At 35.8% G+C, this 16,249-nt stretch overlaps 1 protein-coding gene across 2 annotated transcripts in view; it reads right to left on the minus strand.

The window, feature by feature from the left end:
• LTBP1 (latent transforming growth factor beta binding protein 1) overlaps positions 1–16,249 on the minus strand; it is a 140,616-nt gene that overhangs the window by 17,454 nt on the left and 106,913 nt on the right. For both annotated transcript variants that reach the window (XM_053458561.1, XM_053458560.1), the window contains 5 exons: positions 13,297–13,422; positions 12,208–12,333; positions 9,593–9,718; positions 7,182–7,328; positions 164–331 (listed from right to left, as the gene is read on the minus strand). In XM_053458561.1, the coding sequence (XP_053314536.1) occupies positions 164–331; positions 7,182–7,328; positions 9,593–9,718; positions 12,208–12,333; positions 13,297–13,422 (693 nt within the window). The remainder of the gene's footprint in view (positions 1–163; positions 332–7,181; positions 7,329–9,592; positions 9,719–12,207; positions 12,334–13,296; positions 13,423–16,249) is intronic.

Here is a 16,249-nt window from a genome sequence, read left to right on the forward strand (position 1 = left end):
ATACGGACAATGAAAATAAATAATTTTAATTAAAGTGTGCATTGAGGGTGATTTGAGATGAAGCATTTTACCCATCAACTTGACTATGCCATATGATGGCTCAGCTCTTGCCAGTTTCTTCTACAATGGCTGATTTGCCATTCCACCTAGGATTTTAACTTACCGGAGTCTAAGACAGGACATGGAAATATCTCGCAGTTATCACCCCATCCAGCTCCTAAGGTGCAGCAGCATTCTTGCTTAGTTACATTAACAGTCAGGACATTGCCACAGAAATTGACATCATTAAGGTTGTAGTAGCATTCTTTCTTCTCATCATCATACTGTACATCTACACAAAAAAAACAGTGTTTAATAACATTACTTGGCTGAATCTTCCAAATTCTGTTAAATTAACTACATTTGATTACATACAGCCATTAGAATATATGGTTATTTTAATTTATACTCACCTGAATAGTGTCGGTTGCTGTGGAATTGCAATATGGCTGCCTGGGTGGTGAGCACACATGAGTGCTTACCTAGACAGCTGACTGTTCAATTCCAAAATGCTGTAGTCCAACAACACACACAGCATTCTGTGACATACTGGAGAGGATTGCGGTTGCCAACCCGGCTGCCATATTAGCAGTTATAATCTCAATGTCAATTTAGACATTTTACTTTACAAGTAAGTGGAACAGCCTCCCAGCAGAACTGGTTAAGCTAAACGCAGCAACAGAATTTAAGACATGGGCATATGGCTATGCCGAATCTAAGACAAGAGCAAGGACTCATTAAGGTTGGAGCGTTTAATGTAGGAAAACAACAGGCAGCTTAGATGAGTTGAATGGTTCTTTTTCCACAGGGGATTTAAGATCAAACATAACTTTTCACACATTTATTTGCTAGCGACTTGTTAAAAAGTTTAAAAAAAATTGACTTACAGGAGCACTTTAATAAATACACAAGTCCCTCAAGAGTACATCTGGCCCATAATTACAAACTACCACTGCTTCCAATGACTGCGCGGTCTTAGTTAGCAAACCAACAGGCTGGATCTCTGTGCGATATCCTCAACTACAGAAAATAATGATGGTTTATTATCCGCAATCCTGTGATTATCACAACAACTCAGCTCTGTTAGGACTCCCAAAGTGGGAGTTTGCAGGAAAGTCATAGTTTCGAGACCCTTACTTCATTATGTATCTGGTAGAGCCTGGAACAGGCAACAATATTGCTCATGGTGTACATTTATTGGGGTCTGCAGTGGACAATTTAATGATGTTCTAGGGACCTTCACACACCTTGCCACAGACACCGGTGTTCTTGTACGGACACTTTGCCTGGGTAGGGCCAACACCGACAATGCATGGGTTCTATGGTTAAAGACACTTTCAAGAAATCTTACTATTTTAACAATATATTAAATGGGAACTTCCCAGATGTGGCTGCCCAGAGCTCTTCTTCTAGTGCGGACATGGCTTTTTTGTAAGAGGTACTATTTCAATGATATTTGATGGTTGTGCAGATCCAAACTGCAGTATCACATTGGCAGGACAAAGTTGTTCTTGAATAAATCCGTTAAAAAGCATTTGATGAATTAAAAGCCAAGGTACGGTAATTTCTCTGAAAAATTTGCTTAGACAATCTTTTTTCCAGTTTAAATGGCCCGTGGAGCGGTATGCACCATATAAGCCAACAAAAACAGCTGGCAGAACAGAAATACTAATTTTGTTGGCAAAAGTATCTTTATAAAAACAAATTATTAAAGTGATTGTGTTTTGTTTTTTCCTCCTTTATGTTTTATAGAGAAAATGGATCTTGTGCGTCAGACAAATTTGAGTTTATATGTTTACACTGGAATGTTTTTCTTGGGAAAGTAAAAAAAAAAATCTTTTTAACCTTCAACAAGGGTGGTCACCTGTGGCCATATAACTGTTACTGGACTACAACTCCTGTCAAGCTGCTAAAAGCTATGGCTCACCTGTGGCTAAGTAATATGTGAGCCACTAGATGAACTTTCAGATGTTTACAACACCTTTAATAGTCAGACTACGGTACCGTAAATTTGAGATTGGGGCAGAACTTGCTAAAATAGGCTTCTCTGTAACCCGATAGTATTTTCCACCATCTAGTGTTCACTTATCATAATGCATAATACTTACATTAATTAATTTAAAAAAATAGAACAGTACACAGCAGCCAAACCAGTCTGTGTATTGCCATGGTAAGCACTGAATTATTTCTACTTGGCTAGCTTCTCCAACGCTTAAATGCAATCTACAAACCTAAGAAATAGCTTATGTTATTGTTTAGACATTTGTATGCTAATAGTATATATTTACTTGTTCTTACAGTCTACTATAGATTTTTTTTAAGAAACATAATTTAGTAAATGTAAGAATAAGAATAATGTGTGGATGGTGGCATAAGCCACACATGTTACACTGTGACATTGTCATGTTCAACTAACACCATTCTTCTGTCCAATCTGGACATACAATGTCTGTTTCATTGGAAGCAAGCACAATGCATGAGATAGACATATGGCTATTCTCAATCTAAGACATGGACGATTTAAGTAAGGGTATTTACATAAGAAAAATGCATAGACTAGATCGGCCAAATGGTTCTTATCTTCCATCCTAATTATATGTTTCTATGTCATAGGGGGCAATTGGGACATTTGTGGGATCAACTGATCAAAGGGACTGTAGTCCTACTGCCATGGTCATCATCATCATCATCATCTAAATAGTACTCAGTGGCAGCCTCACGTCTGGAACTCTAGTATTTCAAGTTGAGTCCTACTTTACATGGCTTTTATGAAAACAGACAAAAATATAGCATTGGGTTTGCTTCTAACAGACTGTTGGTTGCATGTGATTGTTTATCTGTACATCTGATGCCACCCAGGACTCCCGAACAAATGCCAAATGGAAATATTTTAAGCTAAATACCGTAGTTAGCGTTTTAACTACCAGTTCTCTACTTGTTAGATTCTGACAATTCATTAAAAGCGGAGTTTTACTGAAAGTAATACCTTCCTTGTTTAAACTACATGGGTTTATTTTCAATTTGGTTTGAATTAGTATCCAATACTGTAATATCCTACACAGCATTTACACTAAACTAACTTCAATGATTAGCAACTTGTTCTGTATTCCAGTGGAAGTACTGCTCAGGAAACCTTCTATACTAGGAACATTTTTCTTCGTCCGAATATGGAAGATTTTATACAAAGGGTAATATATAACAAAATACAATTTAAAGGCGAGAGAACTGAAACGGGTGGCAAAAATGATTGTGCACACATACTTTGTAATGTGATGATTATGAATGAAATATAGTCAAGTCTGTATGTAGGTCTCTACGTATGGCCAAAATAACTTATAGGACTTCTATAAAACAGGTAAGCAAGCCAAGTTCACACCACAGAAATGTGTGTGTAGAAACCATAATGGCATATACATCTGCCTGAAAAACCAATGTGTCGTGTCAATCGACTGAGATCTATGTAGTGTGAATTTTACATGTGTTTTTAAAACGCAGAAAAGAAATGCAAAATACCACAGGGCGGTATCCGGCACCTCAGCCAAATCTATTCCACGGATCCAGTTCCATGGAAAAGTTGCTGACTGTGTATTATTCTGGTGAGTTTTATGAAATGCTAATATTTTAGAGCATCAATAAAGATTAGAAAAGGGAATTAATATTTCTCTACAATGAAAAGTTACAATGGATGCCTTGATGTTATTTCTTCTGGAGACTGTAAAGAGCAATACAATAGAGGTTTGTGCAGGCTAAACACAGATCAATGTAGTGTAAGTGGAACTGTAGTCCAATAAGACAAGTTCACATGGTAAGATGTTGCTCTCCTGGACAAGCAGAATAACCCACTTGTTATATATATATATATATATATATATATATATATATATATATATATATATATATATAACTATATTTTGTATTTGTTTTCTCGGCCAAGTTAATTATACTGCCCAGGTATAAAATGGCTAGAAAAAATTGGCGCTGCCTCAGGGGTACAATCATCAGCAATGGTGATCTTCTGCAAGGTCACACCAAGTTAACAACCAGGTTCTCACGGCCTGGCTGATTCCACCCTGCAAGGGTATGTGTGTCAGCATACCTAAATGAAGGCCCTCTGTGCTCCTTGGACATTAAAGATGTCACACTTTGTTGCAAAACATGGCAAAAATAACAGAACTTTGAATACTGCTTGGCTACGTCTTAAAGTGGAGCGAACTGGTACATTATTTTTACATTTCAGGGATCCAATATACTTAGAATTACATCCCACATGGAACCAGAAGAAAAAAGTTAGTCAGCCTCACTAATAATTAATTATAATTAAATATATATATATATATATATATATATATATATATATATACCGGTATATAGAACTAGCACTTTGCTTATTTGCCATAAAGAAGTATTAAATTCAGTGGAACAGCACCTTTAACTCCGGTAATGGTAAATACATTGTCCACATTACAGATGGAGTTTAGTAAAGCTGGATTATTTTGCAACTAGAGCCAAAATCATACAAACATTATTGCCGCAGGTTAGTACAGTATAAAACAAAAGTACTGTAAAGTAAAGCCCTGAAGACACAGCTTTGCTACGAAGCCCCGATCAACACTCAAGGCTAAACTCTACTGTAAACTGCCAATGGACTGAAGAGATGGATTATGCCAAAAGCAACATGCTACTTTCATTAAATGTCCACATTCTATCTGTCAAAAACAGTATTTCTATGAAGCTGCACGTGGTTTGAGTTTACAAGTTCAAAAGGCAAATGGGTTCTTTTCTCCAAGGGAAAATTTAAACACATGGAATTTTTCTAAACTATAATTAATGTCGTATTAATGCCATAACAATGACAGTCTACAAATCAAGAACTAAATCCCCCCTATGCCTTCTACATTATTTAAAAATATTGCAGCAACTTTATAAATAATGAGGTAAGTACTTAATCCCTTTCAGTGAACCAATTTCATATAATAATTAATGTTGCTGACAAAATATTATATTTTTCCCCCCCACTTAACCTAGTGCCTGCTATGAGATTAAGAAACAGTTCTGGGAACAGACACTAGTGATTTAGTCATAAGTTACTATGGTCTTGAAGAAATTATTTTTGGTGATTTGTAACTGAGCCAATGACATCTCTTTAAAATCTCACATAATCCAGATGAGGCAGACACAAAAAAGAAGGCTACGTCTGTCTCATGCAGAGTTAGAATTGGCAAAGAATGATCCATAGTATGTTAAATGCACCAAAAGGGCAAAAAGAATAGTACGAGTGGATGCTAAAGTCAGGGTCATCACAACGAGTTGGACTTGTTTAACTATGTGATTTACAGTGCTCAAAAAAACAAGAACCCAACTTTTTGTTGGTGACATGAGCTGATGAACATGGTCACTAAAGAGACCACATAGTAGACAATGAGCAAGACACGTTAAGATCTGTTGGGGTCTGAGGAAAGGCAGCACAGGAATGACACTAGGACAAGACTTAAGGCATAATTTCATAAAGTAAGTACTTCTCGGGTGAAAGGATCACATTTTAACTGTTCAGGTAACAACAAAATTATCAAAGGCAATGGGCAATGTATTGGCCATTGTTTGATATTTTTCCAATAAAAATATAGTGGAAATCTCAATTATATTTAGCACTTGGTTTGGCAGAGATATCCAAATATATATTTAAGGTATTCCAATAGACAAGTTATTTCCAGACGTCCTAAGGCTGGAAGACCTGGATAACTATGCATTATTAAGAGTCAATCCTGGTCAATGTTGGGGTCAAATAGAGATGAAACAGTTCATCACTACTTACCTACAGATTACCCTTTTGTAAAGAATCAGAGGTTGGGTTATAAGAAGACAATCAACACCAGTTAAACTTGCAATGTATGTAAGTGTGCTGCTTTATTTCTAAATCTGCTTTACGCCTTAAAAGACTTGGGAAATTCTTATGGATCTGTCCAGCTTACTTTCTTAATTCTTCTTTCCACATGAACAATCCAAGTGTAGTAATTAGGAACCCATGAAATAAATACACGCTGGCAAATCTTTCAAAGCAAGAATTTTACAGCTTCTAATTAGATCACATGCCATAAACTTGAGAAGTTACCTTAACAAGCCTGAATAGCAGTGCATTTATTGAAGAGTGGCACCGAGTGTCACGCAGTCCTGATTTATCTCCTTTTCTTCTTAAAATAAACCAATTATGTGTTTGTATTTGGAGCACAAATAGTAAGGTTGTTTTAATATAAGCTGTTTAAGCGGTTTGGGACACAGAGCAAAAAGACTTGTAAAATAGTTTTGAAATATAACAGTAAGTAAAGTTACAAAAAAAAATCATATAAACTTTTTTGGAGAATGGTTTTATAGGATTATAGTATGAAACGCATAGATATGTACCACGTGGAGAAAAAAAAACACTAGCATGTGTACTGATAACCAGTGGCTTAGTCTAAGACCGCATGTTTTGGAACCCACTGGAATGGACGGTGGCCATGGATGTGTGGTGGCCCTGGCTTAGGACAGGCCTAGGGCAACGTGCTGCTGTTAAGGTCCATTAACTAAACCCAGAGAGAAGTTGGGATTCATTCGCTAAATTGGCTGCTGGTTTAGTGACTTCAATGGCAGTGCAATATTAATGCTTCCTGGTTTCACCAGAGGCAGCCATGGGATGACTTATTCTTTTCATCTCCAATAACTAAAGAATACATGCTCCAGTTTACATGCAGTAAAATGCATTGGCGTTCACACAAAGTGCATTAAAATTAAAAATCTAATTGTTGGCGACAAATCTGTTCCTTTAAATACCATAGATATATGTTAATATATGTAGATCATGCATGGTGCATAACAGATCTAGTCTAATTGTCAAATCTCAAGTAATACTAATTTAGGATACTTATAACGGGTCCACAAGGTACAACTTTCCTGAAAATGTGGTTCTAGATTCTGAATGCATATGACACATAAATGTATTCATTATATCTAAGATAATTTGATATCTGTTCTTCATAGCTTTGTAATAAATAGATGGGGGCCATTTTTGGTATCTTACAAAGCATAAGTTAGATCAATTTGTTCAGTGTCAGCTGTTAAATAGTTCATCACTTTTCCTTTCTAATACCACAAATAAATGATCCTACCAGGCATGTCGCGGAAACGGCATTGGCCTGTCATTGGGTCGTATTCCTGAGTCTCGTCATCGGAACACAGGCAGAGGAATGCTCCTTCCACATTTTCACAGCGGGCCTCACCGCAAACTCCACTTAGCATTTCACATTCATTCACATCTGGAAAAGAGAGAGCAGTATTTCAAATACATTCTTCCTTAGTGACAGTTCTCTGTCTAACTATCCAACATGTGCCAGCGCCGTCTTCTGGAAAATACAAGCCCCCAAGCGCACAATTAAATATTACTGCTACCGAAAAGAATAAAACTAGCGATTTTGAGCTTCTGCAGAAACAGCCCTATTGTTTGAGAGTGCAGCTGAAGAATAATAATGAATGAAAATAAAGAATTTGATTAATTTAATTGTTATGTGCTGCAAATAATTCAATAACTCTTACTAAAAAATAATGAAAAAATGTTACATGTTACATTTTAATATACAATTACTCCGGTTATTTCCAGACTCATATTAATATTAAGTAAATACCGATTTGGGCCATAGTGTTTCTAAATGTTCATAAACATTTTATTATGGCAGGTGGAATGTGGAGCCAAAAGAAACATATTAGTGTCTGGAAAAACTAAGAAAAAACCTCAAAAGATAAAATAAACCATAGCTAAGTTATAAAACTTGGTCAGTTCCAAACATGATTATAGAAATAAACCCAATACCAAAAAAAATTAATAAAGCTTGGGGCGAAAAAAGGAGGTTAATCTATAAGACACATTGAGGCAAATGGACATGAAACTAAAAGACTCAGAGGTAAAAGGATTCCATCTATAGGGGCTGAGATACGATTGAGTATCTATAGGGAAAATGTGACCCAACCACAATTATATTATTACATGACCAGATGAAAAATAGTTAATAATAATATTTAATAAGTATAACTTTCCTGCTGTATATGGTTCTAAAAGGGGTGAAAAAACAGACGCAGACTAAGATACCTTGTTTTAAAAATAAAAATGAATTCAACACGCTCCATTACCATTCCCGTTCCGCACCACACAGAATAATGGTACCAAATAAAAAAGTGGCTTTTTCAAATTAAGCCGTTATTACCTCATACATTTTAATCCTGCCATTCGCCAGGCCCCATGACATTAAATACAGTATTATTTAAATATAAAAACATATATAAATACAAGCATACTGTACACATATAGACCACTATGACTACTGTGAAACACGTTTTATTATTTTTCTTTAGTTCTAACGATAATGTCATTTTTTCACAATTCATATTTCAAAGTTACCACAGTTTTAAATATTTTCTTTTTATTTGGGAATGAATATAAAAAGGGAACCATACATTTTAAGGAGCATGTGTTTTAATATTGTTGCAGAGCCACAAGACCACAGTTAGTATTGGAAACATTTTTTAAAAATGCTTAAGGTGGAGGGTGTCTTTTAATACATCATTAAAAAAATTATAACAAAAAAATAATAATAATAATAATAAAAAAATATATATTTATGTATATATATGTATATGTATATTTATACATATTTGTTCTTTGTGGTAATAGGACACAGGAAAGCTCCAGTTATAATGTATGATTAGAATGAAGCGTTTCCTTTAAAAAAAAAAAAAAACATCCCTGACACTATAAATGGCTTCGTCATTGAAAACAAGCAGCTTATTATCTCAAGAGACATTTGCCAAGGTGAATGAAGTAGCCTTGCATGGCACAAGGTACTTCTTTCACACAGAAAAACACACAGCAAAGTTACACAAACCTAAGATATGTGTATGTGTAAGGCTAGGGGGCAAAATAAAGAAAATGTGTTTAACAAAGTTATATAAAGCTGTTTGGATAAATTGGACAGAGGTGGTTAATTGACTTCAGTAGCTGGGTTCCATAGGAGCTGTATGTAAATAATGTGTACCACTGCCATGATAAATGAAATGGCCTGTCCAAGCTATCAATGACTGTAGAAAGAGGAGCTGGTGTCAGACTCATATAATAACTAGGGTAAGATATAAGGGAGATGTAAGGAACGTTGCACCACCAGGAGAATGTTCAATTTGTAATTCCTTATGTGCATCAAACATATTTTTCCATTTTTAGACTTATTTAAAACATATTATACTTTAGATTGCCCCATATATTGGCTAAATAGGCCCCTAATCTGACCATATTTTGTGTTTTACCTGCAAGGTGTTTAAAGTAGGTCTTTAGGCAGGTTTCACCAAATGACTGGAATCCATGCAGTTACCTTTGATTCATTTGTTTATTGATCAAGAATGGATCATCTTAACATTTAGTGTTCTATTCTAAACATGTTTTGGGCTGTAACATTACTGGCCTCTGTGGCCATGTTCAAAGTTACCAGCTTTCACCCCGGTTGAGTCAAAATCGCGTTAAACAAACATAACTCACCCACACACCCTTGCCCATCCAATGAATCTTGGTACCCCTGGTAACAGAGGCAGCGGTAGGAGCCATCTGCATTTTCACAAAAGCCTTGGCTGCCACACTGACTGATGTTAGCACATTCATCAACGTCTGTAAATAAGACATGTTTCACATCAAACAGACAGCACAAATGTAAGGAGACAAGTTGACAGAATGACATCATACATTAGTAAACATGGTAAGTGTCTGCTCTTACAGTCAGGTAATGCATGCTATATTATGGATATCAAACAAGTGCCATTAATTGTCAGAGCATAAAACGCATCATTTTTTAAAAATGCAATACAATTTTTGACATAAGACCTTCCAGAAAACATGTAACAAGCTGGTCAGGAAGGGAGGGGAGGTTGCATGCTGCGATACAAAACTTCTTAATTGACGTGACAGGTAATTAAAGTGCAATTTGTATTATTTAATTGTAACTAACTTAAAAAATTCTATATAGCATTGAAAAAATACTGGTAGTATAATGTTAGTATAATGTTTTACTCTTTGAACTGAGGTTAAGACAAAGTTGTTTCTATAGGAAAACATTGTACCATCTACAAACATATGTATGCCGTTGACATACATTGATAGAATGGAAGGTTTCTTAATATTGACTGGGTAGAATGCAGAATCCAGCAAACAACACAACTAACCCCCTCAAAAAGGTTATATAATCCCAAAATACGGGACCTTTTACATGTAATTAGACAAAATGACATAAGGGCTTGTGTATAAAAAATTTGGAAGGTTGGCTGACTGCCATACTAACCAATCAGTTGGGATATTTTGTTGGTTGATATGGTAAGAAGACCACTTTTGAAATATTGCACCAGGACAATGTTTAATACATAACCCCCATGTTGTGTTGACATATACATACAAATATGTACATGTTGGTATTTTCACATTATATGGCCTGATAAAATGTGACAAAACAGCAATATGGTTATATAAGCCAGCTGTATCCAAAACAGGAAACAGCACAAGCCATAAATATAACATCCGAAACAGCTGCCTTCCAAATGTCTCTCTCCAACCCAAAGCTAAGTGCTTCCATCAGACATCCTGACATCTTAATATTCAGAACATTTGTGATATTGATATCTGTGTACAATGGCTATTTCAAAGCTAACTAAAGAGAAACGCTCTTTTAATGCCCTTATTATAATCTTATACGTCATGCTACAATATAATCTTTGCACCAGTAACAGCCTGGTTTGAATAATGTTTCTATTCAGCAAGATCTATGTTGCCTTACTATCATACATCATCCATTGATGGATTTGAGGGATCTTGTCTGGCCATTGGCAATCTCTTAATTCAGATAACAGGCCTTGGGTAACCACCTTTCAAAAGTAAAAATGCATCCAGCAGATGGTCACAGGATCAAAATTAAGTCTATGTATGTCTTTGCCAACAACTCTCTAGTGATTCCAGAGTTAAAACCACTTCACAGCAGTTCCTGGAATATCATTCACAGTAGATAAATAATCATCAGGCATTCCGTGGACAACTCAGCTGAAAATTTCAAGAATAGATGCCAGAATAGCGTTTACTTCCAGAAAAGTATTAGTGAGGAAAAGAACGGAATGGATGTCATGCAGAATAGTCTTAACTGACACCTATAAATAATCTGAAACTATATATTCAAGGTTTACTTTTTAGATAACATAAATCATACATTTAAAAAGAGCCTGTTACAGGTATTATTTTCTGTAAAGTTAATATATTAATATATTATGTTAAAATAATATCTTTTGAATAGTATTAACTTTCCACATGCTAAATATGCTATTTATTATTGACCTTTTTTAAATTATATTATTTCCTCATATTCATACCTGAGAACTCTCCAGGTTTGACCTGGAGTCTGCAGTGAAGTACTGCTTTCCCAGGTCTAGAGGTCAGTTTCTTTTTTTTTTCGGTTGGTTGTGCCTAGTCCCCACCCACTAAAAGCTGGCTGACTTACACGTGACAAGGCCTGCCCTTTCATGAAGCCACTCCCCAGAGGAGCTCTCGGCAGTCTACCCTGGAAAGTATGCTCATATTGTGTACTAAATATTGTGTACTAAAGCACAGAAGTTGTAAAACAGGACCTTTCATGAAAAGATGATTGGTCCCTTGGAGCTGTGTAGGGCATTGATAGACCATAAACGTTCATGTTAAAATAAATGCAATGCAAGCTGTAAATAACAATCTACTGTCATGGATTCTAAAACAATAAACTGTAATAATAACAATTAATAATATGCAATACAAATGGAAAGAAGGTTATCTTCCTAACAAACAGTCTGTTAAAATTACTAGTACTGAAGGAAATGTGAATGTTATTAATGTTCCCTGGAAGATTTCATGATGAATCCTGTTACCCCCATGATGTGTATTAATTAATATGATTATCAAATTTTTACATTATCAATCACATTAATTGGCACAATAGAATTAGTTTTTTTTTTAATTGTTTGTGTCTGTCTTTTATATAATTTGAATTATATTATATATATATATATTATATATTATATTATTATATTAATATTATATATTATATTATAAAGTGATTAATTGCTTTAAGGAAAGTAGCGTTATATTACCTTCACATGTGCTCCCATTGGCTGATGGTATAAAGCCTTGTTCACAGATACAATGGAAAGAACCAGGTGTGTTGAGACATTCCCCATTGGGTGAGCACAGTTCGGTATTCTCACACTCGTTAATGTCTGAAAAACATCATGCATTTGTTATTAACAGAAGCTTGTTCTATGGGCACATTGCGTTAATAAAAAGAGCTAGCACTGTTTTAACATATTAACTTCAATATTAAAGTATAGTTTAGGAACAAAATTATACAACACATTGAAAGAGACCAAAGGACTTTAAAATGAATAGATCATTTATAAAAGTCTCCTGGACACAAGAGTGGATTGAGTCAATCAAGTGTAATCCAATTAAATGTGAGTGGCAAAAAAGGCTTAAACATTATACTTTGTTTCACATGGTAGACCCAGAGGCAGTTCCAGGCTTGTCACAGAGACAAATGAGTGGCTTCCTTGGGGGGCATGACGTAGAAAGGTGGGAATGGGGAGATATATCGCCTTGATCTTGCATATGTCCATTGTTGGAAGAAAAAAAAAGTGGACTCCCTAAATTCACCCTTCACGTCTTGCTGAAAAATAGTCAAAAGTCCCTGTAGTCATAAAGAGCCATGATGGAAATACAATATTAAAGGAGCAAAAGCTATCTAGTATGAACAATGTATTTACTTACATGTAACCATTTGGGACAACCAAAGGGTGGGGAGGTTGCACTGGAGTGAATTAATCTGGAGTTGCAACTCCGCATAAGGACACAAGGGGGAGTGTGGACTTTAGTAGAAGGATTTCAACAACTGGATCATTTTTGTAGTCCTTCTATGACTTGAAATTAATGAGTGCTAATAACATGTTTGCTACAAGATTTGTGAATGCTTGTTAAGATAGAATAATCACACATTTATTTTTAGGATGCCACATTCCAGAATATTTAGGTTTTTACAAATCCCTTCCATCCTACACTTGATGGTGGCCACTTGTCTCAGTAAACACTCCAAAGGGACAGCTTAGCCATATCGTGTTTCTCTTGACCAATACACTACTACCACCTAAAAGTTTTCTTTTTTTCAGTGAACAGATTATATAATGTACCTTGACATCTTCGTCCATGTATAAGCTGAAATCCAAGCGGACACGTGCATTCAAACGCCCCATCTGTATTGTGGCAGCTTCCTCCTCCCTGGCAAGCTTCTTCTTCTTCCAGACACTCATCTATGTCTGTAATCGGAGTGTTGGCAAAAAAAAGAAAAACAATTGTTTCATGACTAAGTGGCCTAAATCAAGAAATATTTCAACGATAATTGCCTTGCTGCATCTCAGACAACACAAAACAGAATAAAGTCATTTGAGAAAATTGTATGCTTGTGTTTGGAATGTTTGTAGTAATTGTATGATTACTCACGTCCCGCAGTTTTACTTGGATACAGACAGCACAGCAAAGTTTAAAAATATGAACGATTCCTTGGAGAAATCACCATGCAAATGCAATTATATTTTTGGAGTGGAAAAAAATACGTTTTTGTCAATACAGACAAGATGCACAGGCAACATACACCATCAATGTTTCTAATGGCAATTAAAAAGGAATTAATACTTGTACAAGAAAAGAATTAAATGGATGCTGATGTTCTTTATATCTATATATATCTATATCTATATATATATATATCTTAATGTTTTTTTCACTTGGATATGGGAGTGTTTGTACAGTGGTCTATGATACAGGCATACCCCACATTAACATACACAGAGCATGTATGTAAAAGCAATATGTACTTGAAGTTAAACACTACCTTTCATCACTTATTAATGGAAGAACGTCATTGCAATCGTCAGGTCATTGCCACCAGAAAACAAGAAATGCTCAAGACATGCAAAAGACAAACAGACGTTCTGGCGCGGAGCGAGCGTACATGAACAGAGGGATGGTTGTGATGTAACTATAGTCTTACTCGCGAGGGTCCCTAAAGTGAGGGCATTCACTACAGTGAAGGTACTGCAAAGTATTATACGAGTAAAGTGTTTTCACAAATGGCAAATAGCAGAGGGTTCTACTGCAAGCTGTCCCTACGTTCCAGATAACCTGGTGGAACTGTTCTCTGCTTCCAGGAGGCCTAGAAGCAGGAAAGAATATGGGCTCTTTTCAGATGGCTTTATTTCTTTTCTCCTAGCTCCTTGGTGGACCAGGCTACAGTTGCAAATTCATATATTTGCAAATTAATAAGGAAATTAGGTGATTCTAGTTATGAAGGGAGACTAAAAAAGTTAAAATTATATACGCCAGAAAAACAGCGCCTCAGAGGGGATATGATAACATTATATAAATATAAGCAGGGCCAATATAAAGAGCTCTTCAGTGACCTGTTCATTAACAGAAATATACAAAGAACAAGAGGTCACCCTCTGAGACTGTAAGAGCGCAGGTTTCATAGACGACAAAGGAAGGGATTCCTCACAGTGAGGACAATAAAGGTATGGAATTCACTGCCAAGGGAGGTGGTGTTATCCAATACATTAGATATCTTCAAAAGGGGCCTCAATATTTTCTTAGAAAGGCATGACATACAGGGATATAAATAGAATAACATTAATATGTTAGAGCTCCTTGATCCAAGGAGAAATCCGATTGCCTCTTGGAGTCAAGAAGGCATTTCTTTCCCCTGAGGGCAGAATTCGAAGTAGCTTAATTAGGGTTTTTTTGCCTTCTTTTGAATCAAGAATAGGAAGGTTAGGTAGAAGGGTTGAACTTGATGGACTTAGGTCTTTTTTCAACCTTATGAACTATGTAACTATGTAACTATATCAGAAGAAACAGAGACAACTGATCATAGAGATACAGATCTCTATGATCCATTATATTATACGACCAACGGTGATCAGTGTTTTCAGACACATTGGCCTGTATGAAATACAATAGCTTCAAGGAAAAAAACAAAACAAAAACATCATCATAATCAATTTACAGAATCTCTACTGTCTTGAATTAAAAAAAAGAACAGTTTCTCAAATCACTTGGCTCTGCAGTCATTAACAGGATGGTGCAATGCAACAGACCACACAGGGTCTTTAACGAATCAATCATGCTTACAAGTTGGTTTACTTGATTCATAAACATAATACAATAATAAAGGCCATTCCGTAAAATGTTTGCTTTATATAATTTTACATAATTCATCTTTCAGATCCTATCAAGTGGAAAACATATGGAGAAATGAGAAGCAGACATGTCTCCAAGCCTCACAAGCAGATGTTTATAATACGGTGTTTGTCTGTTTTGATTCAGCATCTAATGCATAATAGCGTAACTCTCCCGTATCGCGGAGCTAATAGCCGTAGGCATATTTTTGCTTCAGTTTTGAAACTTTTCGCAATCTAGAGATTTTTAGGTGTTTTTTTTTAGTTTTAGAGAAAAAAAAAGATAACTATAAAATGAGTACTTCCTGTAACACAATTTAAATATGAGGGTCACTTCCACATTCTTTCACGGTAATACTTTATTAATTCTGATCACTGATTCTGAGCCATAATGCGGAGTACGTCTGGCTGGGCATTTCAGAACTTAATGGTATCTGGTTGATGTTAGGGCAACTTATTTTAATGGGAGGCTTATAAATAATGGTACTAGGTTGCAAAGTCTGTTATTGGGTTGAAAAACACTGATATTGATACTGTATACAACTGTACGAAAAAAAGAAAATGTCATAACTTGCTTTAAGGTAATGTTTATGGCAATATCCCGATGAAAACCTACAATGTTCCGGACAACATATTTTGCATAAAACAATAAATATATGGTTAACATGATTTGCTCAGTTATCTGGTGCCTATGTTTTAAATTGTGGAACAAAGTTTATGGTACTTTACTTGAGTCTGTCAGGGTAGCAAGAACCACAATGAGCCCCTTCAAACTGATCGCTACAAGCTTACTCCCATGGTCATACCTTGGACCATGGGGTCTACCCCTGAGTTTCGGGGGGTTTATTCTTAGGGTCTCTGGTGAACGGGCAGTATCTTAGGGTCACACAGTATAAAGCATATCAGCATT

The sequence above is a fragment of the Spea bombifrons genome, chromosome 3 (assembly GCF_027358695.1).
Source record: "Spea bombifrons isolate aSpeBom1 chromosome 3, aSpeBom1.2.pri, whole genome shotgun sequence".
In the NCBI taxonomy this organism is placed as follows: Eukaryota; Metazoa; Chordata; class Amphibia; order Anura; family Pelobatidae; genus Spea; species Spea bombifrons.